Source organism: Hoplias malabaricus, chromosome 2 (genome assembly GCF_029633855.1).
Source record: "Hoplias malabaricus isolate fHopMal1 chromosome 2, fHopMal1.hap1, whole genome shotgun sequence".
In the NCBI taxonomy this organism is placed as follows: domain Eukaryota; kingdom Metazoa; phylum Chordata; class Actinopteri; order Characiformes; family Erythrinidae; genus Hoplias; species Hoplias malabaricus.
The window spans coordinates 43330449-43358262 of NC_089801.1; the positions used below are offsets into that span (position 1 = coordinate 43330449).

General features: G+C 39.2%; 3 protein-coding genes across 3 annotated transcripts; 2 read left to right on the forward strand and 1 right to left on the reverse strand.

The window, feature by feature from the left end:
• The first annotated feature begins 1564 nt into the window (after nt 1-1564).
• LOC136676736 (butyrophilin subfamily 1 member A1-like) lies at nt 1565-8655 on the forward strand. The gene is made up of 7 exons (XM_066653937.1): nt 1565-1570; nt 4487-4736; nt 4828-4980; nt 7703-7843; nt 7944-8036; nt 8125-8157; nt 8630-8655. Exons 1-7 carry the CDS (start codon nt 1565-1567, stop codon nt 8653-8655), a joined length of 702 nt encoding a protein of 233 aa, XP_066510034.1.
• A 2442-nt stretch (nt 8656-11097) lies between these two features.
• Nucleotides 11098-17646, forward strand: LOC136686923 (putative uncharacterized protein DDB_G0271606). Its single transcript, XM_066661016.1, has 7 exons — nt 11098-11150; nt 11993-12026; nt 12163-13873; nt 14328-14375; nt 14776-14825; nt 15068-15100; nt 15367-17646. Exons 2-7 carry the CDS (start codon nt 12004-12006, stop codon nt 15374-15376), a joined length of 1875 nt encoding a protein of 624 aa, XP_066517113.1. The 5' UTR covers nt 11098-11150; nt 11993-12003; the 3' UTR covers nt 15377-17646.
• A 640-nt stretch (nt 17647-18286) lies between these two features.
• frg1 (FSHD region gene 1) lies at nt 18287-27118 on the reverse strand. Its single transcript, XM_066661017.1, has 9 exons — nt 26966-27118; nt 26402-26469; nt 26012-26137; nt 22518-22572; nt 21497-21611; nt 20716-20820; nt 20281-20372; nt 19527-19637; nt 18287-18439 (listed from the first exon to the last, which is right to left on the reverse strand). The coding sequence occupies exons 1-9, from the start codon at nt 27025-27027 to the stop codon at nt 18403-18405; spliced, it is 771 nt and encodes a 256-aa protein (XP_066517114.1). The 5' UTR covers nt 27028-27118; the 3' UTR covers nt 18287-18402.
• Between the last annotated feature and the right edge of the window lie 696 nt (nt 27119-27814).

Sequence of the window (27814 nt, forward strand, 5' to 3'; positions counted from 1 at the left end):
TTGGAATAGGCAAGGCTGGTGTTATTTGACATTTTTCCTTTACACCATAATTGTCATTTTACGAGGCATTTGTTTGTGTCAGCATTTGTGTAAACTGGCAAAAGGGGCAGTTGGGACTGTAATGTGACTGGACTGAGGGTGGAATCTCAGCTGAAATTCCAGTAGAACTTTGGTCTTGACTGGGACCTTCTCAAAGAGAATATACTGGCTCCAGCACTGTTCTCAGAGATATTATTGCTTCAACTTTTACCGTTTCTTTAATCTATGATCACACACGCTGGACATTTATGCTTGAGTAAAATAAATATATTACTGATTGCTTGTTTAAACTGCTATATATTCATTCATTCATTGTCTGTAACAGCTTATCCTTTTCAGGGTCGCACTAATGCTATATATTTGTAGCATATTTGAGTTTTACGTTTGGATTTTACTGTTACAATTACATATGGTTAAAATATAGTAATGTAGAAAATACGTTAAACTGTCTCGAATTTTCCACTTGTGCTGGGAGTGGGAAATCACCTCAGTGCCTCTGCATCCCAAACAGCTCCCTAGTGCCTACATAGTGCATTTCATAAGTTATTAAACTGAGCCTTCTGCACTCACATAGTTCACTGTGAGTGTGTTTGAAACATAGTTGAAGCTTATGGCTGAATATAAATTCTGAGAATTTCAAGGTGCATCCATTATAAGCCATTGTGAAACAGGCAACACAAACATTTTTAGTTTGTTGCCAATACTTATCCACAGACAGTGTTTTAATATACCATAAGATACTAAAATGTATTATGTTTTATGCCTTTGGGATTAAGAGGGCAAACAAAGAAATCAAATGTTAACACATGTTAACAATGTGAGTATTTGTATTTGTGTGTGTGTGTGTGTGTTTTAAATAGACATCCCACCCAACTCTAGACCTGCATGCTTTTTATTTTTTACTCTTAATAAAAGTTCAAAAACAGAACTCCAGTATTTTTAAACAGTCAAATATCTTGTAAGAATCTTCTGTGAATTTTACTTAAATAAATATATAGATATAAATATAATTGTTATATGATTTTCTTATAATTTTGTTCTTATTCATTTGACAAAATTGAAGTTTGATCATTTTTAATTAGTTTGTAAAGTGAAATGAAAAAAAAAAAAAAATCTGAAGTGTCAATGTTTATCTGATGCTTATCACATGTCGTTGCGAACTCTTCCTTGTGTGTAAAGGTCAGATTGTTCGGTTAGACCACAACAGATTTAGGGACATATATTATAAGTCTCTGGACATTGTATTTAATTAAAAACAGTATTTAAATATTTAACCGGAGTAGGGGAAGTACTTGAGTACAATTATTGATTAAATACTTTAAAGACTTTAAAGACTAAATTAAAGACTACTGAGCACATTTTTAGAACTTCCAGGAACTGAAGTATGCACCTCTTTGTCTTTCTTTCTGGGAGACAGCTGTACTCACCTCTGTATATCTTGTTCTATGTAGCACAACATAATGTTTATTTCCATCGACAGATATGTTTGGTCTGTTGTTGATGTTTGATTTCTTCAGTTGTTCGAATGCAGGTAATTTAATTTCAATCTGTACCTCATATAACTTGGTTCTGTATTATAACATGGGTTGAATATGAAAATTCAGTTATTTTTGGTACGAAAAGGACTTAAACACTACAGACTCCAGTGTGTGGGAGCATTTAGCCAGCTTCAGCTTTTTTAGCATTTCCTAATTTGGCTTGAACAGATTAGAAAATCAAAATATATAAAGCAGTCTCACTTCTCGCTTGAGAGAGGTATTGTCATTATTTAATGTGGATAATCTCTATCTGGATATTCTGCATATGAATGAATATGAGGAATAAATTGTGTCTTAGGACTACATTCACAACATGAATGTTTGTCTAGTTAAACACTGCAATCCATTTCTCTGAGAAGCTCGCTGGTTGACGTCTGGCCTGGATTCACATTTTTGCAATCTGAATTTTTAAGAATTTAATTTATTTAAGCCAGAGGGGGTGGACTATGTATCTATATTAATGAATGCTGGTGTGAAGACGTCACAAGGTTGTGTCCTCTCACCTCTTCTTTTCAGTCTCTACACAAATGACTGTAGTGGGTTTTATAACAAACTGTGATGAGTTGCCATACATGAAGAAAGTTGGGCAGCTGGTCTCCTAGTGCAGCAGCATCCACCTGCTGCTAAATACCAAGAAACCTGTGGTGATATATATATATATAGTGATAGTTCAATGCTTATCTCACCTGACTCTTATCAATTGTCCTCACTCTCTCTTCTGGGTATGTAAAGGTTGAGCTCAAATGTGGTTACAAATCAACAGCAGCTCAAGGTGTAACTTTAAAATCAGAATACATTATTAAATTAAAATCAACATTTATTTATTATTAAGTCATAGTTAATAATTGTAATTGAAAAACACTTTTTATAAAATTCAGAAGATATATCCTCACAATTCTCACAACTCGAGTTACAAATGTGTTTCTGTGTTAATTTAAACAGTGAATAAAAACTTAGAAACAAATACAAACTTTCATTCATTCATTGTCTGTAGCCACTTATCCAGGGTCGCATTGGGTCCGGAGCCTACCTGGAATCACGGGGTGCAAGGTGGGAACACACCCTGGAGCGGGCGCCAGTCCCTCACAGGGCGAATCACACTCACACATTCACTAACTCTTACGGAGACATTTGAGTCACCAATCCACCTACCAATGTGTGATTTTGGACTGTGGGAGGTAACCGGAGCACCTGCAGGAAACCCACATGGACACGAGGAGAACACACCGAACTTGAACCCACAACCCCAGAACTCTGGAACCGTGTGACAGCAGCACTACCTGCGTTTTTTACCTGCGGTTTTTTAACAAGCGTTTTTTCCCCCATGTCATCCCAGCTTTACAGACCTTATCTTTGGAACGTAAACAACCAGAGACCTGCGCCTAGCCACAGTCATAGACATTCCCTTACAGTTACTGAAATTTGACACCTGAGCATTTAAAGGTGGGACAGTCTGAAAACTCTTTTCACTTTCAGTTTTAACATTGAGCAACAGTGGCACCAAACACAGGTAAACTGTGCATTTACTTTAATTTGTTCTATTTTAGACTTCATTGTAATTTTGGATGCTGTATAGAAATCTCAGTCTGTTACGTTTTACCATGTATCTTAGCATTTTGGTACAGTTTAACATTGTTGCGACTTGTTTACTGGATTACTACTTAGTGAAAATGTGTGATTGAGTGTGTGAAGGAGAGGAGTAATGTTTCACTAAAGAACTGTGTAAAATGAAATAACAAAATATAAGTCATGAAAGCAACAACATTTTAAAATCTACAATTAATATAGAATAAATGTACAGTGGATCAAAATCTTTTACATTTCATCTATGGCCACTGTAACCACTAATGGGGTAACAATATTTCATTCTCCACAGAGGAACTAGGCAAGGATGATCTCTTTCTACCCATTTATTTACCATATTCATAGATTCATTAGCCACAGCAATATGCCAGAATGTAAATATAAATGGAATTAAGATATAATTCATATAATGGAGACCCCAAGCTTCTGAGCAGCTGAAATCCTATAACAAGCAAAAATGGGAAAACATTTCTCTTTCAGAACTACAGTGACACTCTACTCAGTTTGCATACATTTTCAGAGTGGTGTTAAAAGAAGAGTGGCATTTTTACCACTGTACTGTCTCAACTGTTTGGAATGTGTTGAAATCAAAGTTAAAAATGGGCATATAGTGTTCTTTAAACATTAAAATGTTGTCCTTGTAATATTTTCAGTTAAATATAAAGTTTAAATGATTCACACAATATTGAGTTTTGATTTTATTTATCTTTTGCACAAAATGATTCTGGAAAAGGAGTTTGTAGTACAACATAATAAACCATAACTAATGTTTATTTCTACTGACAGCTATGTTTGCCCTGTTGCTGATATTTCATCTTCTCCATTGTACAAAAGCAGGTAATTTATTATTTATCTGTACCTCATCCCTCTGGTCTGTTTATACTTGGTAGTGTAATCTGAATTGTAAAAATTATAACAGTAGTCTCAGTATGCAAATCTGGTTCTTTTTTGTACAGAAACATCATCAACTCTGTTGGACTTAACAGATTAGAAACTGCTGTCTCTTCACTTTTCTCAGAATTCAGATATCTCATGGCTCTTATTTTACTAGGAGGAATAACACTGTTAGGAGGGTTTATGTTCAAATCTGTAGAAATGTTCCTATATGCAGGGTGGGGAGGAGTTACAGCATTTGGAGTAGATCATCTTTATCTGGATCTAATCTTAATTCTTCCAAAACATACACAAACTACTTGGACGTCAGATTTAATTTTACATTTCTTTCAGATACATTTCATTTGGTGGTCCCTAAAGGTGTAATATCAGCACCATTGGGGTCTTCAGTTCTTTTGCCATGTGAACTCTCTCCTCCTCTGGATTGTAAGACCTGTGAAATACGCTGGTGGGGCTCAAAAGGCAAAGAAAACCCAGTTCTGCTCTACAGAGATCTGAAAGTCCATGAGACCGCTGGAGACCCTCAGTACAGAGGAAGAGTGTCTTTGATTGGAGAACCAGAAAAAGGGAATGTCTCTCTGAAACTGGACAAATTCACACTCTCTGACAGAGGAAAGTATGTGTGTTATGTTGAAAGTGATCAGTGGTATGACGAGGCACAATGTTCAGTCAATATTAAAGGTAAACACACAACATATAAACATGTTTGTTTAATTCAGTTATGTTCAAATACAGCTTTGCATACTTCAACGTACTCTTATCAATTTTCTAGTGGTGGGATCTTCTCCTGTCCTCTCATTGGCTGAAGATGGAGATAAGGTTAAAGTTACCTGTGCATCAGAAGGATGGTCTCCGCAGCCCACTCTCACCTGGAGAGACAAAGGAGGAAGAGAACTCAGAAACAGTGCTGATCACTATAGAACAGGTTTGTAAATAATGTTACAGTCTCTCTCACTCTCTGAGGTGGGGGCAGAGGTGTGTGGTGAGAAGATTTCTGGGCATTAATCTGTCTTGTCTTTTTTTTGTCTTGTCACACTAACAGATATTACACTGGGCATATGGTGTTTTGGTGTGATTTAGTATGTTTCAGCATTGATTAGTGAGGATGTTTGGTGAATTGGCAGTAGATTTCCCAGCATTGTGAGAAAATGACATCTCTCCCTAAAGTTAGGCCCCCGTCACTCCATCATGTAGTCACACGTGAAGAAGTTTCTGCTAGGAGTAGGAGAGGTGATTGGTTGTGAAAACATTGTTTTTGTGTCAAGGATGATTAACATTCTGGTGACAGATTGATGAGGTTCTTAGTTGAGAATTTGGGTGAGTGGAGTTTGTTGGTAAAGAGCCAAGATTGAGTGAGTGGGGTTTTTCTTGCCGTCTGAGAAAATCAGGCAGAACATGAAGTAATGGGATCTGATATAGAGGAAACAGGTGAGGATGTCACATGCTTTGTATTTTCTGAAGTTTTCTGAATTGGGCTCTTAGTCCAAAGTAGCTGATATATATTCTCTTAAATAGAAATTTTCTATTATGTATGAGGCTTTTGGTAGTACATTCAAGGAAAATAACATCTCCACTAAACTTGTTGATTAAGTTGTTTCTCCAGTAGTGCCAGTCCAGTGTTTTTTTCTGGGATTGTTTTTCCTCACAAACTTTATTTATGCAGCATTACACCATTTTTTTTAGGTTATGACAAAGCTGAATGTAATGTGTTTTAATGAGAGGGTGCACTACACACATCACAATAGATAGGAATGCTAAAGAACCACATAGTCAGTTTTGTGAAACACTTGCAACGCTCATTTTTGACTGTGATTTGACAGGTGAATAGAGTGATAGGAATGAGGGAGTGGGACAGTACACATGTGTAACTGTAAAAGAAACCAGAGGGTGTGGAACAAGGTTGCATAGGATTTATGTATGCAACGATTTTAACAAAAGGGAGCTTGTGCACTTCTGTATGGTTTCCTGACCATTATATGGCTACTGTGGACATGATTTTTGTTATTTGTGGTATAAGTGGAGGGCACTGATGGGACCCTAACATCTGATCCAGCCAAAATAACAAGCCTGGCAATGCGGTTTAAAGGCCAATATATGCTTTTGAATCTAACCTATGCCATAGGCAATGTGCAGGTCCTAAATAGCCACATACGTGTACCTTATGTTGTAGCCTGATGTGCATATTACAACACATCACATCAAAGCAGACTGCAACAGCTGTGATTGGTCAGCATTTGGAGTAACTTCCATCAAGTTGAGGAGAGATAATACAGGAAATCCAGAAATATGAACAAAACTACACTATAGTGACTGCAGATCACAGCAAATTAATAGTGATTGAAAGGCTGAAATTTTACAGGTAAACCTGTAATGAGGAACCACTGTGTGACTCCTACTTCTTTGTCTGCTCATGCTCATGCTCTAGCAGGTGTAGATGTGCTTTAGAGAAGCTTAGGGATGTATGAAATTGCATCTTCTGCAAAAGGGAATTGGAGCTGACAAAGAAGTCATTTCATTTTAAGGAGGGCAGAGTCTGAAGGTTTCAGATGCATTTTTAGGTAGTAGTTTATTACTAGGAGGAAAACTAGGAGGATTTTTTGGATGTTTTTTTCATCAGGTAAATTTGGTCATGGTGCCTGAAACTGGATTGTTTTTTTAGTCCTGCTCTCTTGTGGTTCTTAGCGAGCTGAGTAGGGAATAAACCATGACGTGTAAACCTTGCTGAGCACAGATTGGCCAGAGAGTGTCATCAATTCACATCACACAATGCAGATGTCCAGCACAAACTTGCCATCTGTAAAATCTCCAGGTACAGCAGAGAGCACATTTGTTTTTATATGACTGTTTTATCCCATTCAGCTCGTAAATGTATGCCGTGGTCTTTTGACGAGGTTCAAATGCTCCTTGGATCGATGGCCAACAAAAGAATCCAGCGAGAGCTGGGCACTGCAACAAGGAAAGAACACACTCTACAAATCTATTTGAACTAATAATGGAGCCGTGTTCTGTCTCAAACAACAACAACACGCCAATACCCGATAAGTAACCATCGATTAGCTTTACCTTTTGTTGTTGTTGTTGTTTCTAAAGCCAGCTGTTCTTATTAAAGACAGGATTTTGAGATGACACCAGATACATTTCTGGTGGGAGCTGCGGTACTGGAAATCATATTAGGTATCAGGGACCAAACAGAGTAGAGTCAAACATATTACAGTGCAGTAGATACCATGCAGAGGAAAAGTGCCTGGAGTAACATTCAAAATTGTTTTGAATCTTCAGAAGTCATGCAGGTGGCTGAAGATTTCAAAGCAGACGTCCCACTGAGAGACAGGTTAAGGTCCCCATCAGTGTTCAGCTGATCTACACTGGAGTATTATTCATAGGGCAAATGCTGCAGACATTGCGGCACACTTGAATCCACTAGTGGTGTAGATTCTGCAGGCAGGAGGAATCTACCGGGTTTCTGTTTTATATTGTGACAGGTTTCGTCAATTTGTTTGTGTTTAAAAGCTTGTTTTGATGTCCTCTATGCAGTTTCCCCACAGCTCTTATCCCTTGTGTACATTTTAAGTTGAGTTATATCAAAGAAATAAAGAAATAAGAAATATTTAAGAAATAAAGCAGAGCTATATCACAATCTCTCTCAGACTCTGAAGGGTTGGTGAGTGTGAGCTCTTGGCTGCGTTCTTCTTCCTCCAACTCAGAGTGGATCTCCTGTTCTGTGGGATTATCTGAACATGAGATAAAAGAGGGAAGAGTGCTGCCATTTATATCTGTTTCTACAACAGGTGCGTCACCTCACATTCTCCTTAAGGTAGTTCAGTGATCATCTTAATATATTTGTTTGTTTGACTGATTTATTAAGAATTCTTTATTGCATTTGTTCAGGAGATTCTCCAGGATGGAAATATTTAGCCATCTCACTGATGATTGTGGTTATCATCTTAATAATAGCATTTATCATCTTTCTTAAGATCAGAGGTGGGAAAATATTCAGTAACCACTGAAACGTCATTAAAATCCTCATTTCTTTATGGCTCACTAAACGTTGTGTAATTCTGGAATACAGGTCTTATTTCCCAAAGAGACCCTACATTACCAGGTAAGAAGGTTTTCATTATTTTCCTAATTTTCTTGCAGAAATTACAACACTGGACTGAAAATACATTATATTGTTCTGAATGTGTGCACTGAAACACATAGCTACATTCACTAAATAAAAAATTAAGTGTACAGTAGTGTCCATATAATCACTCTCTGAAGTTTCAGTTTCCCACAGTTCATCCTTTTGAAATATGAAATGAAATATTCTATTCAAATTTTCACTACTTGCTTGTTTTTCTTAGTTATCAAGTGTTATTTTCCTATAGTTCTTATTATATACATTAGTTTATAATAAATATATTTTTTGTGTAGAAAAAACACAATACACAGAGATTGTTATTTTAAATCCTAGGACATATCCCAGCCCCCCACCTCCTCTGTAGATGGGGGTTACAGTAACTTCTTGTTTATTTGATCTCATGATATAAAATTTGTGGTTGATATTCTTTCTCATTTTTATGGTCTTAAAGAGGGAACACCTCTTATTGGTGAGTAGACATGACTCTGCATTTTCACTTGTTCCCAATATGTGCTGGTAGAGTACTTTCAGTTTTTTTTATTTTCCCCTCATTTTCCCAATACATTAGGAAAAGCTTTAATTTTCATTCTGAACATGAGGAATAATCAATATTTAACCCTTCACAATGCAGGTTTTCATGAGCTGAGGTATTTGGTGTTGAATTTACCTTGTCTCTAATGAGCTGAGCTGAGTTGTGTAGGTTCCATCCACTAAATCCTCTCAATCCTGCTCAATCCTCCCTCATGTCCAGTCTCCTCATACTAATGGAGAAATAACCAGAGCGGATGACACTCCTCAAAACCCATGTACATTGCAAGCAGAAAGTATTTACAGCGGTTCACTTTTTCCACATTTTTTTATGTTACAGCCTTAGTCAAAAAATAATTATATTCATTTCCCCCTAATAATTCTACACAAAATACCCCATAATAACAAAGTGAAAAAGTCTGATTGGAATTGTTGCTAATTTATTTAAACAACATATAAAATAATATCATATATTCACATATTATATAATAATCACATATTCACAGGCTTTAAAATGACACTCAATACTGAGTTCAGGTGCATCCTGTTTCCACTGATCATCATTCAGTTGTTTCAGCAACTTAATTGGTGACCACCTAAGGTAAAGTCAGTTAATTTGTTATGATTTGGAAAGTCACACACCTGTCTATTTAATAAAGTCCCATAGTTGACAGTACGTCACGGCACAAACCAAGCCATGAAGCACAAGGAACTATCAGTAGACCTCAGAAACAGGAGGTACTGATCTAGGGAAGGGTACAGAAACATTTCTGCAGCATTGAAGATCCCAATGAACACAGTGGCCTCCATCATACAAATGGATGAAGTTTGGAACAACCAGGACTCCTAGAGCTGGCCACCCAGCCAGTCTGAGTGACTGGGGGAGAAGGGCCTTCATCTGGGAGCTGACAAGGAACCAGGGTGTCACTCTGGCAGAGCTTCAGTGTTGCTCTGTGGAAAGAGGAAAACCTTCCAGAAGGTCAACCATTTCTGGAGCACTCCACCCATCAGGCCTGTATGGAAGAGTGGCCAGTTGTAAGCCACTCCTCAGGAAAAGACACGTGACAGCCCACTTGAAATTTGCTAAAAGGTACCTGAACAAAATTCTTGGGTCTGAAAAACAAGGATTGAAGACTTTGGTCTAAATACCAAGCATCATATCTGGGGGGAACCAGGCACTGCTCATCACCTGGTGAGTACCATCCCTACAGTGAAGAATGTTGGTGGCAGCATCATGCTGTGGTGATGTTTTTTGGAATCATAGACTGGTAGATTAGTCAGGGTTGAAGGAAAGATGAATGCAGCAATGTACAGAGACATCCTTGTAGAAAACCTGCTCCAGGGCAATCTATAGCGTTCTCAAATCTGGGGCACACAACTAGGATAACAAAGGAGTGGCTTTGGGACAAATATGTGAATTTTCTTGAGTATTCCAGCCAGAGCCCAGACTTGAACCCAACTGAACATCTTGCAGCACCAACATTCACCATTTAACATGATGCAGCTTGAGAGGTCCTGCAAAGAAGAATGGGAGAAACTGCCCAAAATTAGGTGTGCCAAGATTTTAGCATCATACTTAAAAAGATTTGAGGCTGTAATTGCTGCCAAAGGTGCTTCAACATAGTATTTGAACAAAGGCTGGGAATACTTATGTTTTACTTTTGTATGAGACATTATTGGTTTTTTATTGTTAATAAATGTGCAAAAATTCCAAATACATTTTTTTGCTCTGTCATTATAGGGTATTGTGTTTAGAATTATGAGGGGGTGGGGGGGCATTGAATATGTTTTGGAATAAGTCTGTAACGTAACAAAATGTGGAAAAAGTGAAGTTCTGTGAATACTTTCCGGATGCACTGTAACACCTTGGAGGCCATTTTGAAGTCGGCCATTTTGGATCCAACTTTTGTTTTTTCAATGGGAAGAGGGTCATGTGACACATCAAATCCGTAGTTTGAACCCATTTTATAAGTGGTAAGAAACTTGTGAATGTTTCATGAAACTCATGAAAGAATAATGTTATGTTACAACCAAGCACACCATTGTTTTTCTTGTGAAAATAAGTTTGATGTGTCACATGACCCTCTTCCCGTTGAAAAAACAAAAGTTGGATCCAAAATAGCCGACTTCAAAATGGTCACCAGCCATCTTGAAAAGTTTCCCCCCTGCAATATACTAATGTGCCACAAACAGGAAGTTAATATTGCCAACCATTCCCATTTTATAAAGGTGTATCCATATAAATGGCCCACCCTGTGTATATGGTCTATAAATGCCACTTAAACTAGTAATTTACACAGACATTTTAAACCTCTCAGACATTATAATTAAGTCTGACACAGAATTAACTGAAACATGCTCACAATTTGTTTTTATTTATTTAGGTTTTTGTTTCTTTTTTTCCACAACAGATGCAAACAGAGATGTAGAAGAAATAAATCAAGGTAAAGAAACATGTGATTGTCCAGATAATGGACACACATTAACCAAAATATGACCTACAGGTGTAATAGAAGTGTCCATGTCACTCAAAAGACCATATCTGATGTAATAAGTGCAACAGCAGTCACCTGGTGAGGGATTCAAACTCAGGACTCCTGGCTACTACACGAGTCCCACAGGTTTAGCTATCATGAACTAAGGAGGACAGTCTCAAGAACAGAGTGGTCTGAGGGATTATCGAAACTGAAAACAACCAGCTGTTTGCAGTAAGATGCGATATTAAAGGTCAGCACAGTAAGGCACATGCTCTAATCCAAAGCCACAATGAAGCAGGCTACAGAAACAAGAAAATCGAGAGGTACCTTGAGAAACATCAGAATGAAGGGAGTGTGAAATCTTTCAGCTCTCCACCATTACCTGGCTGTGTCTTAAGCCTAGTGTGGCTGGTACCTGCAGGATTATGTATCCACAGCTCCAACTGTTGGATATTTACATTGTCTCTGGTGCTCCCTCTGGTGCCCAGGGCAGGAACAGCACCAGAGCCAACCAACATGTTGATGTTCCTCCTCAGTAGAAAGTGTCTGTTGGTATTACATTGTTTATATGGTAAAATATTTTTTTCCAACTGGGCTCCAATCAGTCATTAAAATGAAAATATATCTGTTCAGAATTAAATTTTGTACACTGATAAACCTCATATAACTCCACCCATTCAATTCACAGAGATTTTGTATTTTTTATTTAAGGGCAAGATCTGAGGTGACATTTTAAACCAATCTGGGCAAGTGAAAATATAACTAAATAACAAAAATGACATCCCTTTCCCCACACTTTTTTCATTCAGATCCGTGGGATATGCAGAACAAGACAGTGCCATGGTGAGTTAATACAATTTAACTTGAACTGAAACAATCATAGATTACATGACAATCACAAAAAGAAACAGACACAAAGGATTATGCTTATGCAGGATTACATGCAAATTTTCCTTCTCTACTTTTTGTTTCTCTCTAGTCCTGTGCAGAAGACCACAGAGCAACAGCAGACTCAGCAGTGTCAACAGAAACAGGCACAGCAACAGCAGGAGAAGCCACAGCCACAGGAGCGGAAGAGGCAGCAGAAGAAGCTGCAGCCACAACAGTGGCAGGGGCAGCAGGAGAGGCAGCAGCACATGTGGCAATGGCCACCAGAGCAGCATTATCAGGGACAGGAGCAACAGGAACAGCAAGAGCAGACGGGTCAGCAAGAGACACAGTGGCAGCAGGAGAAGCCACAACCACAGGAGCAGCAGAATAAGCCACAGCCACAGCCGCGCCAAGGACAAAAGGAGAAACAGGGACAGCAGCAATCACAAGAGCAGCAGGGGCAGCATGATAAGAAGGAGCAGCAGCCACAGGAGTGGCAGGGGCAGCAGGAGCAGCAGCTGCGACAGGAGCAGCAGAATAAGCCACAGCCGCAACAACAGCAATGTCAACAGGAGAAGCTGCAACCACAGGAGCATCAGAAGAAGCTGCAGCCACAGCAGTGGCAGGGACAGCAGGAATGGCAGCAGCACAAGTGGCATTGGCCACCAGAGAAGCATTATCAGGGACAGGAGCAACAGGAACAGCAAGAGCAGAATGGCCAGCAAGAGACACAGTGGCAGCAGGAGCAGAAAAGGCAGCAGCAGTCACAGGAGTTGCAGGAGCAGCAGGTGAATCAGCAGGAGCAGAAACGACAGCAGGAGAAGAAGCAGCCACAGCAGTGCCAACAGGAAAAACAGCAGCAAAAGGAAACGCAGGAGAAGCCACAACCACAGGAGCAGCAGGGGCAGCAGGAGAGACAGCTGCATAAGTGTAAATGGCCACCAGAGCAGCATCAGGCAGAAGAGCAGCAGGAACAGAAAGAGCAGAAGGGGCAGCAAGAGAAACAGCAGAATAAGCCACAGCCACAACAGCAGCAACGTCAACAGGAGAAGCTGCAACCACAGGAGCATCAGCGGCAGCAGAAGAAGCTGCAGCCACAGCAGTGGCAGGGGCAACAGGACAGGCAGCAACACAGGTGGCATTGGCCACCAGAGCAGCATTATCAGGGACAGGAGCAACAGGAACAGCAAGAGCAGAATGGCCAGCAAGAGACACAGTGGCAGCAGGAGCAGAAAAGGCAGCAGCAGTCACAGGAGTTGCAGGAGCAGCAGGTGAATCAGCAGGAGCAGAAAGGACAGCAGGAGAAGAAGCAGCCACAGCAGTGCCAGCAGGATCAGCAGGAAAAACAGCAGCCACAGGAAAAGCAGGAGGAGCCGCAACCACAGGAGCAGCAGGGGCAGCAGGAGAGACAGCAGCATAAGTGTAAATGGCCACCAGAGCAGCATCAGGCAGAAGAGCAGCAGGAACAGAAAGAGCAGAAGGGGCAGCAAGAGAAAGAGCAGTATAAGCCACAGCCACAGGCACGAAAAAGGCAGAAGGAGAAACAGGGGCAGCAGCAATCACAGGAGCAGCAGGATAAGCCACAGCCACAACAAGGGCAAGGTCAGCAGGAGAAGCAGCAACCACAGGAGGGGCAAGGGCAGCAGGAAAAGCAGCAGCAAGAAGAGCAACAGAAGCACAAGTGGCAATGGCCACCCAAGAAACAGGGGCAGGGACAGAATCCGGGCAGCAGGAGAATCTGGAGCAGCCACAGCAGAACTTACAGTTGCATGCTTCGGCCTCAGCAAAAAATGATGAAGAAGCCATTGCAGAAACTGCAGGTAATATTCCAATACTATGTTTGGGAGTGAACCTAAGATGATTTTTATTAAACTCATTTTGTCTAATCTTGACATAAATTTGATCTTAGACCAGAATCTAAATCTATATATAACCCTAGTCTTAAATCCAAACCCTGACATGGTTGGGAATCAATTGAGTTTTATATCAGTTTTTTAACCATTTGAACATCAGTAAATAATTTGTTAATTTGTGTAGTCCCTTCTTCACTCTGGAGTCTGGACTGATACAGTCATCAACACATGTCAATAAAAACACACTGAAACTAATCATTTACCCACACAATATTTGACGTTTCATAAACTCTGACAGGAAGATTAAATATGAAGCTAATTCCCAAAATTATACATGTTTACAGATTATTAGTCAAACCAAGTTATGGAAGATATTTGAAAATAATTTTAGTTAAACAAAAAGCAATATAATTTTCCACAGATCCAGACAGAGCCAGTGAAGAAAAAAGTACTGACAGAGACACGAAGGGTAAATATGCATTATCTTGACATATTTGACAGATCCCACCCTACAACTCTAGAGAAGAAATAATAGTCTTCTATCATAGATAGTCACTGTTGTAATAACATTGACTTTATGTTATTATACAGTCTTTATGGGTTCATCAGTTTTCAAACAGGTCTTCTATAAGTTTTATAATGGATATGCCTCTATTCAGAATTAAATATGAAATTATTAAAAATAACATTTTAAATCCAGTTTCTACATTGAGAGAACTCAGACTCTCATAAACCTCATCTCCACCTCATATATATCTCCATCCACTCCATCACTGAGATACTACATTCTTCTTTTATGAGGTTTTCAGAGGCGAGAGGTTAGAATGTCTTGCATTTTAGTTTTAATCAAACTGTGGTTCTTCTAACAGATGCAGCAGAAAGTGACCAGACACAAAATAATCAAACCCAGAAACTCCAGGTAAATTTCTAGTAACACTGCATTTTGTAGATGTTAACCTCATCTCAGAATGTTAACCTACCATTAAACTTGGTCCAGATCTAAGCCTCACAATATTACAAATCTAGTGAGTGTCATAACTGTGTTAACAGTTTCAAAATGTGTAAATAATCTAGAGATCTATAGATCATATTGGTACCATCCAAAGAAACTGAAAACAAATTTCCAATTGACTTACTTATTTTTCCCCCCATTTTGTCCAGACTTTCCATTCCAGAAGTTCCATTCATAAAAAGGTAATTTGTCTATCCTGCTTCTCCCTCTTCAAAAGCTATTTTAATGTGAGAATGCAATTTCAATAAGATAAATAATAATGCACATTGCTAATAACCATGCAAACAATTCATGAGGAAATAATAAATATAGGTCAACTGACATGAGCTTAAAGTTTTTGTGATGAATTTGTGCATGTGATATAATAATGACTGCTTCTCTAATCTCTTCATATACAAATGATGTTGCATTTTGGTATTATGGAATTAATTTTGTGTATTTTTTTCAGTGGCCTTTAAGCCAAAATTAAGCACATTTTATCTTGGAGCCACACTTAAAGAGAGAGTCTGCTCTGGACATTAGTAGCAGGTAAAACTGCTGTAAAACTGAACAAGAAAACTGGAGGTCTGAAAGGACATGGAGATAAGAAAACTACACAAGAAAGAGGAGTCTTTGCAGAGAATGGTTACTGGGTTCTTCACCATGAGAAAGAGAAAAATCACTGACTCCTGTTCTAGTGAATGTTTCTCAAAGCTAGGCAAACTGTGACAAACACACACAACTGTGATAAACACACACCTCTACACTTTTCAAAACATGAATTTTACACAAGATCTGTTTCCAGTTACAGCGCCCTCCATAATTATTGGCACCCCTAGTTAAAAAGTGTTAAAACAATAAATTATTTTTTTTATTGCTAAGAAAAAATAGCTGACTAAGAAATAATTATTTCCCATAAAATCTGGTTCACAATTATTGCCACCTTTAACAATTTCTTGGTAATACATGTATTTGAACCATTTTTGTCATTTCTACTGTAGTTTATAAAGTGGATCAAAGTATCTAGGAACCTTTAATTAGTAATTAATCACTTCCTGTTTCCATGAGGTATAAATATGGCGTTACACAGAGGCCTATTTCTCTTACTCGCTCTCAAACACGAGAAAGACAAGAGAACACATTATTCAAGTAAGGCAGATGTGTCGACTTTCATAAATCAGGCAGTGTCTACAAGAAAATAGCCACTCACCTGCAATGCCCTTATCTACAGTCAGAGCAATCATCAAAATTTCAAAACATCTGGAACTATGACAAAGAAGCCTGGAAGAGGATGTAAGTGTATGTAAAAAGTTCTCCAAAGTTCACTGTAAGAGAATTTAATCAAATGGTAGCATCTTGGGGTTACGAGGTCTCCCAAACAACCAATCGGCACCATAGGCACAATCTACATGCCAACAAGCTGTTTGGGAGGTATGCACGGAGAAAGCCCGTTATAAGAGTTATAAGCATAAACAGGTGGAGTTTGCCAAGTGGTCCTGGGATTTTAACTGGGACTGTGTGCTTTGGTCAGATGAGACCAAGATAAAGCTTTTTGGCAACAAACACTCTGGCATAACACCAAGGATGAGTATGCAGAAACACACCTCATGCCCACTGTTAAGTATCGGTGATGCTGTGGGCCTGTTTCTCCTCCAAGGGACCTGGGAATCCTTACACATGGGATCATGAACTCTGAAATAGCAGGACAATTTGAATCAGAACCTGGTGGCCTCTGTCCGAAAGCTGAAGATGTGTCGTCACTTGGTCTTTCAGCAGTATAATGACCCTAAACGTGGCCAAATCTACTCAAAAATGGTTCATTCAATCATTATCTGTAACATTATCCAGTTCAGGGTCGCGGTGGGTCCAGAGCCTACCTGGAATCATTGGGTGCAAGGCAGGAATACACCCTGGAGGGGGCACCAGTCCTTCACAGGGCAACACGCACACACTCACACCTACAGACACTTTTGAGTCGCCAATCCACCTACCAGTGTGTGTTTTTGGACTGTGGGAGGAAACCGGAGCACCTGGAGGACACCCAGGCAGACACGGGGAGAACACACTAAACTCCTCACAGACAGTCCTCCCAGAGCAGGAATTGAACCCACAACCTCCAGGTCCTTGGAGCTGTGTGACTGTGACACTACCTGCTGCGCCACCGTGCCACCCAAAAATGGTTCACTAGGCACAAAATCAAGCTCCTCTCATGGCCAGTGACCTCAGCCCAATAGAAAAACCTGTGGGGTGAGCTGAAGAGGAGAGTGCATAGGAGTAGAACCAGGACTCTGGACGATTTAGAGAGGTTGTGCAAAGACGAATGGTCGAAGATCACTCTTTCTGTATTCTCCCATCTTGTGAAGAGTTATAGGAGAAGATTAAGTGCTGTCTTGTTGGCAAAAGGAGGTTGTACAAAGTACTAACCCCAGGGGTGCCAATAATTGTGGCACACATGATTTCATTCAAAAGATTTATTTCTTAATATGTGATTTTTTTTCCCCCACCAAATAAAGACACTTGAATTAATAAAAAAAATATATATATATAAAAATTTTAAATAATTTATTAGAAGCCAAAGAACACTTCTTAACCAGGGGTGCCAATACTCAGGCCTTGATATTCACTGGATATCTCTCAGCCTGACTGTGTAACATGTGATGACTTTATGACTCTTCATATCTGCACTGTATATGTTTTATAGTACTGTAACTAAGTTTAATAAGTACAAACTTAAGCCTTTAATACCAAGGTGCTTATTTAAGTGCCATTGTAAACACAGACTTGTTTTCAGTCAGCATAGAAGACAGCGAGCATCTCTGACCCACAATGAAAGCTTGGGTCCAAAACAGGAAAAAGTCTGGATGCATGTTTATGCACCATGTTGTAATTGTCATATCTGCCATGAATGTATATAAAATCATATATACAGCTACAGTTAAGTTCACAACTGTGTCTGTAAAAGAATAAAAAAACATTTTGCGTTGGTCCAGTGTGCTAGTTTTTCCTCTCTCTCTCTCTGCTCAAGTCAGAGAGGTCTAGACATGTTTAGACAATGGAAAGAACCTCAAATTTTGAAAACACAAGCGGAAATTAGGATATTGCTCTATTCCTGCTCGATAGGTATGTAATATTCAAATACTTTTGATGTGTCAGGTCACTTAAGTTGGAAATGTTTCCAAATTCAGGAGTAAATAAAAACTTATAAGTTAATCTTCAGCCACATACAAAAACAGTTGTTATTCAAATATACCATTCCACATTAAAATATGCTGGGCTTAGAGCTGCATTTCCCCACAATCATAGACATTCCTTTTAAACTCTAGATATAGGTCCCAACTGTAGCTTTGCAACCCAACATCATCAATAAAAAATTACATGTGACACTAGAGTACTCTGGTCAAATACAAAATTTTATATAAAACAAATTGTACATCATCTTAGCCAAATTTGTTCTGGTGTGTTTGGGGGTTAAGAAGCAAATAAGAAAAATTGTTTTTCCTCCATATCACTTGCAGTAGCGGTCAGCTTTCATCTTGGACCTCCTGTTGAAAACAAAGATAGGGTCTGATTAGACTCGTGTTATGCTGCGCTGTGTATGTGTATGTTTTCTCTCTCCCTATCTCTGTAAAATTATAGGTTCTGCAATCTGTTCCAGTCCATGTGTTTGTTCACCCGTCTAGAGTTCATTCCTGATTCCAGTTCGTGTATTTGTTCATCGTCCTGAGTCCGGTCCGTCATCCAGTCCATGTGTTGTGTCTGTCACCCTTTCAGTCTAGTCAGCCTTGTTTTTGTGCTCTGTGATTTGGGTTGTGTATATTGAATTCTGTCTGTTTGCCTGGTTTTTTTACTTTGTTACATTCCTACTTCGACTACGAGTTTGTTTTTGCCCCTTTTTGAATACTGACGTTAGATCTGTTGTAAAGTATTGTAAGCACTGTAAATATATATATATATATATATATATATATATATATTTTTTTTTTTTCACGAGAGTAGTGTTGGCTGCTGTTTGTTTTGGGAGTGGGTTTTGTGTGTGTATTTGTGTATAGACAGGGAGTAAGGTAAGGTATTGTCTTTTGTTTTCACTTAGGTAAGTTAGAGCTGTGAATGTGTGTGTGTCTGTGTTGCCCTGTGAAGGACTGGCGTCCCCTCCAGGGTGTATTCCCGCCTTGCGCCCGATGATTCCAGGTAGACTCTGGACCCCCCGCGACCCTAAATTGGATAAGCGGTTACATATAATGGATGGATGGATGGAAGTTAGAGCTGTTTGTGGGTCAGTTAGGAGGGGTGTTTGTTATTTTTGTCGGCATAAGGCCATCCTGAAGTTCACTGGTGTTTGGGTCATTGTAAATATCACATCTACAATATATATTCTATTCATTATACATTCTGTGGTTCCATTTGTGTCCTTTTGTTTCACCATTTACATCTGTTACAGTTATTCCCTTCTCATACATTAATTCAAACACACACCTCATTCTGTTACAGCTCAACCCTAGACTGGGTCGTAACACTCGTTACTGGCCACTTGATGTACCAGAAGAACATTCTAGTCCCCATCTTAATGATGTTTTTAAACATCTAAGCTAGTTGTCCAGTGGTGTGTGATGCGATGATCATGTTTCTGACCGGTCGAGTAAAGCCTCATGGAATTTTCCCTCTGTTCTGGCTTTCTTCAGTGAGCCACTGTCCTCTTCATTCACCCTCAGCTTCCGGTCCTGGAAACTCTGAAACTTCTTTCTGTCCAAAAACACACACAACACAACCATGTTAAAAAATATTTACAAAATAATAATAATAAAAAGTTGAAAGATGGCTTTGGAAGGTACTAATGACCTTTTAAAAAGGGAGCAGTGTGGGGTGGTTGCAGCCTGCAACCTCATTACTTGATGTTTCTAAATTTTAAATATTTCAAAGTAAAATTGCAGAAGCCAGTGTTTGGATTGTCAGTCCTGAGCTAGTAATATTGTGATGCAACATTGCTGCCCCTGTTGGAAGATGACCTAATCCTGTGTAGATACTAAGTGTTCATAGCTGGGTTACACATGGTTGTACTAATGAAAATATGAACGTAGATTAGGCTATATTAGATTTCTGCTAATTGGTCAGTATGAACAATGAGAATGGTGATCCTGACACTTACAAAAATAATATTGAGAGCAATCGCTTGACAACAGCTGCTCAAACAACATGATTTTGTTGGTAAACAGTAATCACAGATGTGCATTCTCTGCACAGGATGTAACGACAAGGAGTCAGCTGCAAATCAATGACAATATCTCCTCAGTCAGAATCACTGCAGTTCTGGAAAGTGGTTGGACATGTTAACTTCCACCTAAACTAAACTAATGTGTAGATATGCCACAGAGCTGAAAAGACTTACACATAGTTGACTTCACAGCTCTTGACATTGCCTCTGTCCTCATCTGCCAGGTCATCCGTCCTCTTCACCTCTCTCTCAGCACACGATCGAATCTGACAAGCAAACACAGGCTGTCTATTTATGTCTTTAAACAACTGGACATAATAAAATTAAGTCATATCAAGTGGTCAGAGCCCTGTCCCCACATCACTTGAGGATTGACTCCTGGTGGTGATGTGGCTGTTGCAGAGATGTGATCCCTCTCTGTTCACACTCATATGGGTCATACCCTATGTTCTATGAAATGCTCCACTGCTGAAAAGCAGCTTAGAGATTTAACATTGTCCACAGCTCTAGTTCACTGCTGCTACTGTAGAGCCCTCTTAAAACCCCCTCTGGTGTGCAGTGATACATTCACAGTTAAAAGTCCTAGTATCTGAAATAAGGACACCCCACCTTGACCATCTCCTCTTCTCCTGCCATCTTGTTTTTGGCCACGATGTCTCCATCTTCACTGTATGAGATGAAACAGCTGTTTGAGGCAAGCAGAGCCATTTTACCCTGGAAAGGAAAGAGTTAAGTCTATGGGAGTAGCAGTTATACAACCACATTTACAGAGTCTGTTTACCCCTTGCAAAAATCAGGTCTTGATTATTTGTGGAAACTCTTTGTAACAGATTCTGTTAACATTTGTCACTAAATCATGAATCAGGATAATCCACTTTATTTTCATATGTAAAAAGCACATTAATACCAATATGTTTTCAACCTCCTTTGTTAATGTACACTGTCAAAGACCAGAAGAAACCATTTTGCATACAGACTTCAAATCAGTTTCTATTTTCACCCGTGTTAATCTTGGTCAAGATCCATTTCTGACCCCACCCAAAAGCCTGTTTACACATGATGAACCTATGACATCTAGATTAAAATTGACAAGAAAACTCATGTGTAAACACACCCAAAACGCACTGGCCCCACAATCCACATTCAGAGGTGGTCAGACACATACCGGATTTAATACAAGTGTAAATGGGATATGCCTTCTGAATTCGCATCCACAGTTACTCAAGTGGAAGTGTGGTCAATATAAGGTGTTGTGTGTGAATGACAGGAATTCTGTCCCTGTCCCTCACCCCAATTTCTCTCGTTTCCAAATCGTACTCTGGACAGTAGCAGTGCTAAATGGTTAACAAACTGGTTTAAAAAAAAAAAAAGTAAAAATCCTGAAACTCACATCCTGAAACACTGGCTCCCACTGCTCTCTGGACCCAATGGCATCAGAGCGTCCGATTACGACTCCATCAGAGTTGATTCCCAAATACTTCCCGTATCCTGATTTCAGCGCTATTCTGCAGAAATGGAAACCCGGGCAACATTAATTAAAAATCTAGACACTGCGGGTGGGTTTACCTGTAGGAAGTGAAGATTGCAAATGCTGTTATGCATATGTTCAAAATCTTGTTCAAAATTTTATTTGGAATGATTCATTTTATCCAAAAATACAGCACTGGATTAATATACATAGATGTACACTGTACTACCTTTTATTGAAAATTCAACAACCCTGTTTCCAACTGGCTTTTCTGTATATGACACAGCAACAGGCTTTGAAAAGTTGAGACATGACAGTGATTCATTACTAACAGGTCAGTAACACTGGGTTTACCAAGATCCTCCCAGAGAGAAGAGGGTCTCTCTGATTGACTTCCAATCCAGCTTCAGGTTTTGGAGCAACACATGATGCCATCAATACAATGTCTTTTTCAAGAAAGACCTTAATTATTTCAGTAAGAAGATAGCATATTACATTCTGCACCTTTGACACATTATGTCCGGAAAATATGACAAAGTATCCAAAAATATTGAGCAGTTCAAATCTGGTATCAAGCAAGACAGGGAAAACATTTCACTTCCATAACTAGAGCATCTGGTCTTCTCTAAGAATTTTACAGTTTCGAGAAGCTTACAGTCAGTAACACAGGGTTTACCAAGATCCTCCCAGAGAGAAGAGGGTCACTCTGACTGAAGGAGACTGATTGAAAGGAGAATGTTCAAATCGTGGGCAATATATTCAAAAGAATAAAATTCTTTATTTATTATTTTTTATTTTTTGTTTTTTTGGAAATAGGGTTGTGTAACGACATGTTCTAGCATTAGATTGAATAAATCCTGAGATCATGTGTAGGATCTGGTTTATGATAGTAAGTTTCCTTTGTGTGTGTGTGTGTGTGTGTGTGTGTGTGTGTGTGTTGTACCTGGAGTCTGAGAGTTTAATAGCTGTGAACTGTTCAGGTGGGTCAGGTCCTTCATCTAAAAATAAATAAATACATATATAAAAACATTATTTTAGAAATGTAATATAAGCCTTTACAGTAATTTGAGTGGCTGATATTCTGCCTTATTTCCAGCTTGTGCCCTTTTTAAAAGACTTGATTTTAGTTTTCCAAACAAATCTGAAGCCACCACTAGTAAGTTCAATCTTAAAAGTTATTTGCATTTTTACTAAGCGATCTTTCTTTCTTGGATGGTTTGACAAGTCCATGAAACCTTCCTCTAAGCTGCTCTAGTGCAATTCCTCTTCTTTTGTGTCTATTTCCTTTTCTCTCAGTACTGCACATCTTTTCAGTCCCTGTATTGTGCAGTTTTTCTGACAGTGGAAGAAATGTTAGCTGTGGATGTGTTCAACATACTGATTTTCTCCTGATCTCTTAAAGAAGCTGTGTTTTTTTCTGTGTTTCACTGTTTACAATTGATTACAACAGATTTTTAAGGTAGAGGGAAACGCTTTGTCCAACAGACAACCAGCAATTAAAGGTTAAATGTGCCTTAATTCTTAATAAACAAGTGCAAAACAAGAACGACACAAAGTTGAGCCAGCACAGAATATATTAAGCTCAAATGCTAACATCATGAATCATTTAAAGCTGTGGGCTTTGGCTGAATGCCTTTATGAAGATTATGCTGCATTGGCGTGTGTGAAAAGTTCAGCAGCGTGTCCTACATGCCCCTCTGCGCCCCGTCTGAAAGAAACGCACTTCAGATCGGCTTTAGCGGATGTCTAATCAAGTCCAGAGAGCCGGAACAGTTACAGCCAGTTGCTCGCTAATTAAAAATGCCACCTCGCTTTCTATTAGCATCGCTGAACTGATTTGGGGGATGGGTTTTAAAAACTGTTGCACACAAGACATGCTCTCGAAACACAGCTAAATGCTCTGGTCAGCTGGAAAGGGACGAGATAAAGCCAGAGTAGAAAAGACAATTGGACCCGCTTCCATCCGGTTAGTCAGGGATGAAATTGTGAAATGCTTCATGGAGACGGCTACGCTAATAGCGAATAATTATCCAGAACAATATTCTCCACACACCTAAACACACACCCAGAGTCACCTCAGTAACAAGGGAGCAGGTTGGGGCAAGGGGCCTTGCTCAAGGACACTTTAGCAGTGGATGTTGAGGGAGGAGAAAGTGCTTTTCAGCACCATTGCGACAACAGCTGCTACATCTGCAGATATACTGTCAAAGTTCAACCTTAGACGTTGGTTGCACAAAGTCTACCGCTGTGGTATTCTTCTCTCAGAGAAAGCTTCTCGACAGCTTCATGGCCTTTCAGACCAACAGGGAGAAGCTGTCTTCTCACATTGGAAGAAAAGATGCGAACACCAAGCAAAGCTAATTAAAAGAAGTCAATCAGAAGCAGTTGTGCAGAGTTCCTCAACTCTGCAGTTTAATTTCAGATCTCTGAGAGCAGGTCTAAGACTTTAATTAACTGAAAATTACAGGACTCAGAAATGTATTTGCTTTCAGAGAAGTCCCAGAGTAGAACAGCTTCAAGCTGCAGCACCAGAATGTTAAAAAGGTCCGATGCAGAATGACTCTTCAATCGTCCTCATTATAAGGAGCTACAGACTGTTTTTCATTTTAAATTTTCTACCTTAAGAAGTGCAGCAGCTACATCCTATTGCAGCCATTCCACATTAAATTTTGTAGCAGCTACATTCTACTGCCACTTCTTTACTTTAAATTTTGTAGTAGTTACATTCTAGTGCCATGGTTTTGCCTTAAACTATGTAATAGTATTCTAGCACCTCAAATCCACCTTAAATGAGACAGCAGTTACATTCTAGTTCCTCTATTCTAGTGGTTTTAAAACAAGTATCAAACCAAAATCTCCAATTACCACCTATGAATACTACGAATATCTTGCTTGAATATTTGTAATTTGCATGCATTACACAAAATTATTCTACAATAATTGCTAAAAATAATGAGAACAAAATATCTAGGCCTAAACAGCTATTATACATTTATGAGATCATATACAATTTTGGGGAAATAAGCATTTTGAGAGAAATAAAAATGAGAAGAGAGGTCAATTTAATGTGTTTTAATAGGCCATATATGAAAAGAGTGCAGCACTTGGAGCAGGTGCTCCCAGCGGATCCCAGCACTTGTATTAGTAGGCGAAGGAGGTGTGTTAAGGACTCTAAAGATGCGAAGATCGGCCACATTGATTTATTTCTGCTAAGTGCTCTCTCTACTTTTATGCCTCTAGATATTGTCCTTCTGGGCTTTGGTGTATTTCACTGGGCTAGTGTTGGTTGTAATAAAACTCAAATTGCTCACATCTGTCTCTAGCCTTCGCATACGTTCTGCAAGAAGCTGAAACTGGGCTTTATTTACACAGATTTCGCAAAATAATGGGATATCATATTCCCAACCTGTAAATAAGAAGCAGGGAAATGCTGCTGAGCCCTTCCATTACAGATTGAACTATTATTTATTCGTAGCCCATATATATATATTTTTTTAGACAAACATTTTATTAAAGCCTAATTATGAAAACTGTGAAACATTATGTAATTTACACATGAACATGTTTCCGTTTCAGATTATCAGTTTTAATTATTACTTAATTATTTAATTAAGAAGTTATTTTTTGAGGTCATCTGGCATACCAACTCTTGCTGCTTCACGTACCACAGTTTGAGAACCACTGCTTTATTTTATCTTAAAAGATGCATGTACTGGGCATTCTAGAGCCTGCCTCTCACCTTAAATTACAACATACTTATATTCTAGTGCTTATGATTCACATTATACAGATACATTATAAATATTTTACTGCCTCTGTTCCCCCTTAAATTATATAGACTGTGCATTCAAGTGTATCCACTCCACCTTTAACAAAGTACCATTTATATTCTAGGGCCTAAGTTTAATTTTAAATGACACCCAAGATACAATCAGGTGCCTCCGTTCTGCCTTAAATGATGCAGTAACTATAGTCTAATGCCTGTGCCTTATCCTTAAAGTGGCAGCTGTCATTTTCCTGGTGCCTGAGTTCTACCGCTGACATCTAGTGCCTTGGTGCCAAAGTAAATTGTGCAGCAGATTGATTTTGTTCCCTCCTTTCCACTTTAAATAATACAGAAGTTACATTAAAGTGCATCCATTCCGGCTTTAAAGAAGCAGCAGTTATTTACTAGTGCCTCTTTTTACCCTTAAATATTGCAATAGTTAAAGTGCCTCTTTTCCACATTAAACAATGTGACAGTTACATACTCGTACCTCAGTTTCACCTTCAACTAGGCTCCAGTTAAATTCAACTACTGACCAGGTGCAAGTCTATTTAAGGTGGAATAGCAAGCATGAGAGGCTGCCCTCTCTCTCGGACCTCTTAATGGACCCCAGGTCATCCTTAGTTAAGAATGCTTGAAGATGTAAATGGTGGACATGGACCCCTCTGTACCTTCATTATGTGGTGCTCCGATGGTGAAAAGCCCTGTGTCCAGGGCATGGACGTATGAGTTGTTGTGCATCTCGATGGCCACTGTGCCAGAGATCTCCCCAAAACTGTGAACTGTCCACCAGCCACCTGCAGAGGGATAAGAAGTGAGGGGACAGTCAATCGCACAGACCATCAGTTTAATATACACACAGAAGCATGGACAGAATGAGGCATCCTGGAGCAGTCAACATTTTCAATGGCAAGAGTTAGTCAGTCACTTACACATGCATGCACGTTTTGCCAATGCTACACAAGGGAGTGCTACACATTTGTGACACTTTGGTGCAAGTAAGCGCATGTGTTTCAGTGCATTAACTGACCAGGTCTGAGGTCAGCATCTGACCAACGTACCCACAATATCAGGTTTATCTCCTTCATCAGATCGTTTCCTCTTCTTGTCCTTGTGCTTCTTCTTTTTGCTGCAAGTATATTAGAGAAAACACAGTAATGAATAATTAATGAGCAAACATGAACTCATACTCTGTATTATCGTTATAAACACAAACACCAGTGTAACAAAATACAAGTGTTTCCAGTAATGTGGCCACTCCGGTATTTTTATTTGAAAAACCTTCATTTACTGTACAAGCTGTTTCTGATAAAGTGACCAATGAGTGGCAGTAGAAGGGGGTTGTTTAATTCCCATTGTCCATCGTCCATTGTATTTCGTTAATGACGTTAATGATTAGATTAATTTAAATATTGTCAAATTTATTTGTTATTATTGACTGTGAATAATGTTCCTATGCGAATGGTCGTTTCACCTCAGGGATTTGTAGTAAAATAAAGAATAATACTGTTTCACACTGTGAAATATCGGTATTTATGAAGACAATTCGTGGAAACAACGTATTAAACCATAATAATCTCATTGATTTGAATGAAATTAGTTCATAAATAGTTTAGGGACCTTACCTTTTGTCTTTGAGACCCTTTAAGACCAGTTTGGTTGACTTTACGCGGGAATACTCGGCCATAGCGCTGGAGCGTCTGACACAGCGGCGGACCAAAACACACCGCCTGCGAAATACTGTACCTTCTACGGGTTCCGCCGAGGTAAAAGCGATAGGTTTTTTTTTTGCTTTCGCGTTTGCTGTAAAGACGGTGAGCCCTCTGGCTTCGGGAGGATAGTATCACACCCGCGGACACTACAGAAGAGCAGAGCACAATATACACTGTGCATTGCAGATTCAACTGGACAAAAACATGGAGCTAAATCAATGACAAATATTTGAATCTGAATTTTGAATATTTCAAATATATATGTATGGCATTTGATAGACTTAAAATTATGAGTTGGTGAAATTTTCAGATTGTAATTAATAAAATACAGACCCATAAATTCAAGTCCAAAATATTAATACACAAAAATACGAATCTAGGCCAGAGGCCAACCAGTGGGCTTCTCAGGAAAAGAGAGATCCACAGAGAGATGGAATGTAGCATTAACCAGTGTCTTGTCTCAAAGCCACCAATCATAGATAAGGCGAGTGGTTCTCAAACTTTTTCTATCATTCCCCACCTCAGACGAAAGGGAGTTTTTGCGCTTTTTACTGAGTACGCTTTATAGGCAAAACATAAGGGCATTAATAAACACGGGCTCATTAATAAAGAAAAGCTAATTTCTTTAGATTCCTTACGCCCCACCTGCAATACCTACACGCCCCACTAGGGAGGCGCGCCCCACACCTTGAGAAACGCTGGAGTAGACTCACATCTTCCCAATTCCAGCCCTGAGCCCTAAATACTTCCTTGAAGTGAGCA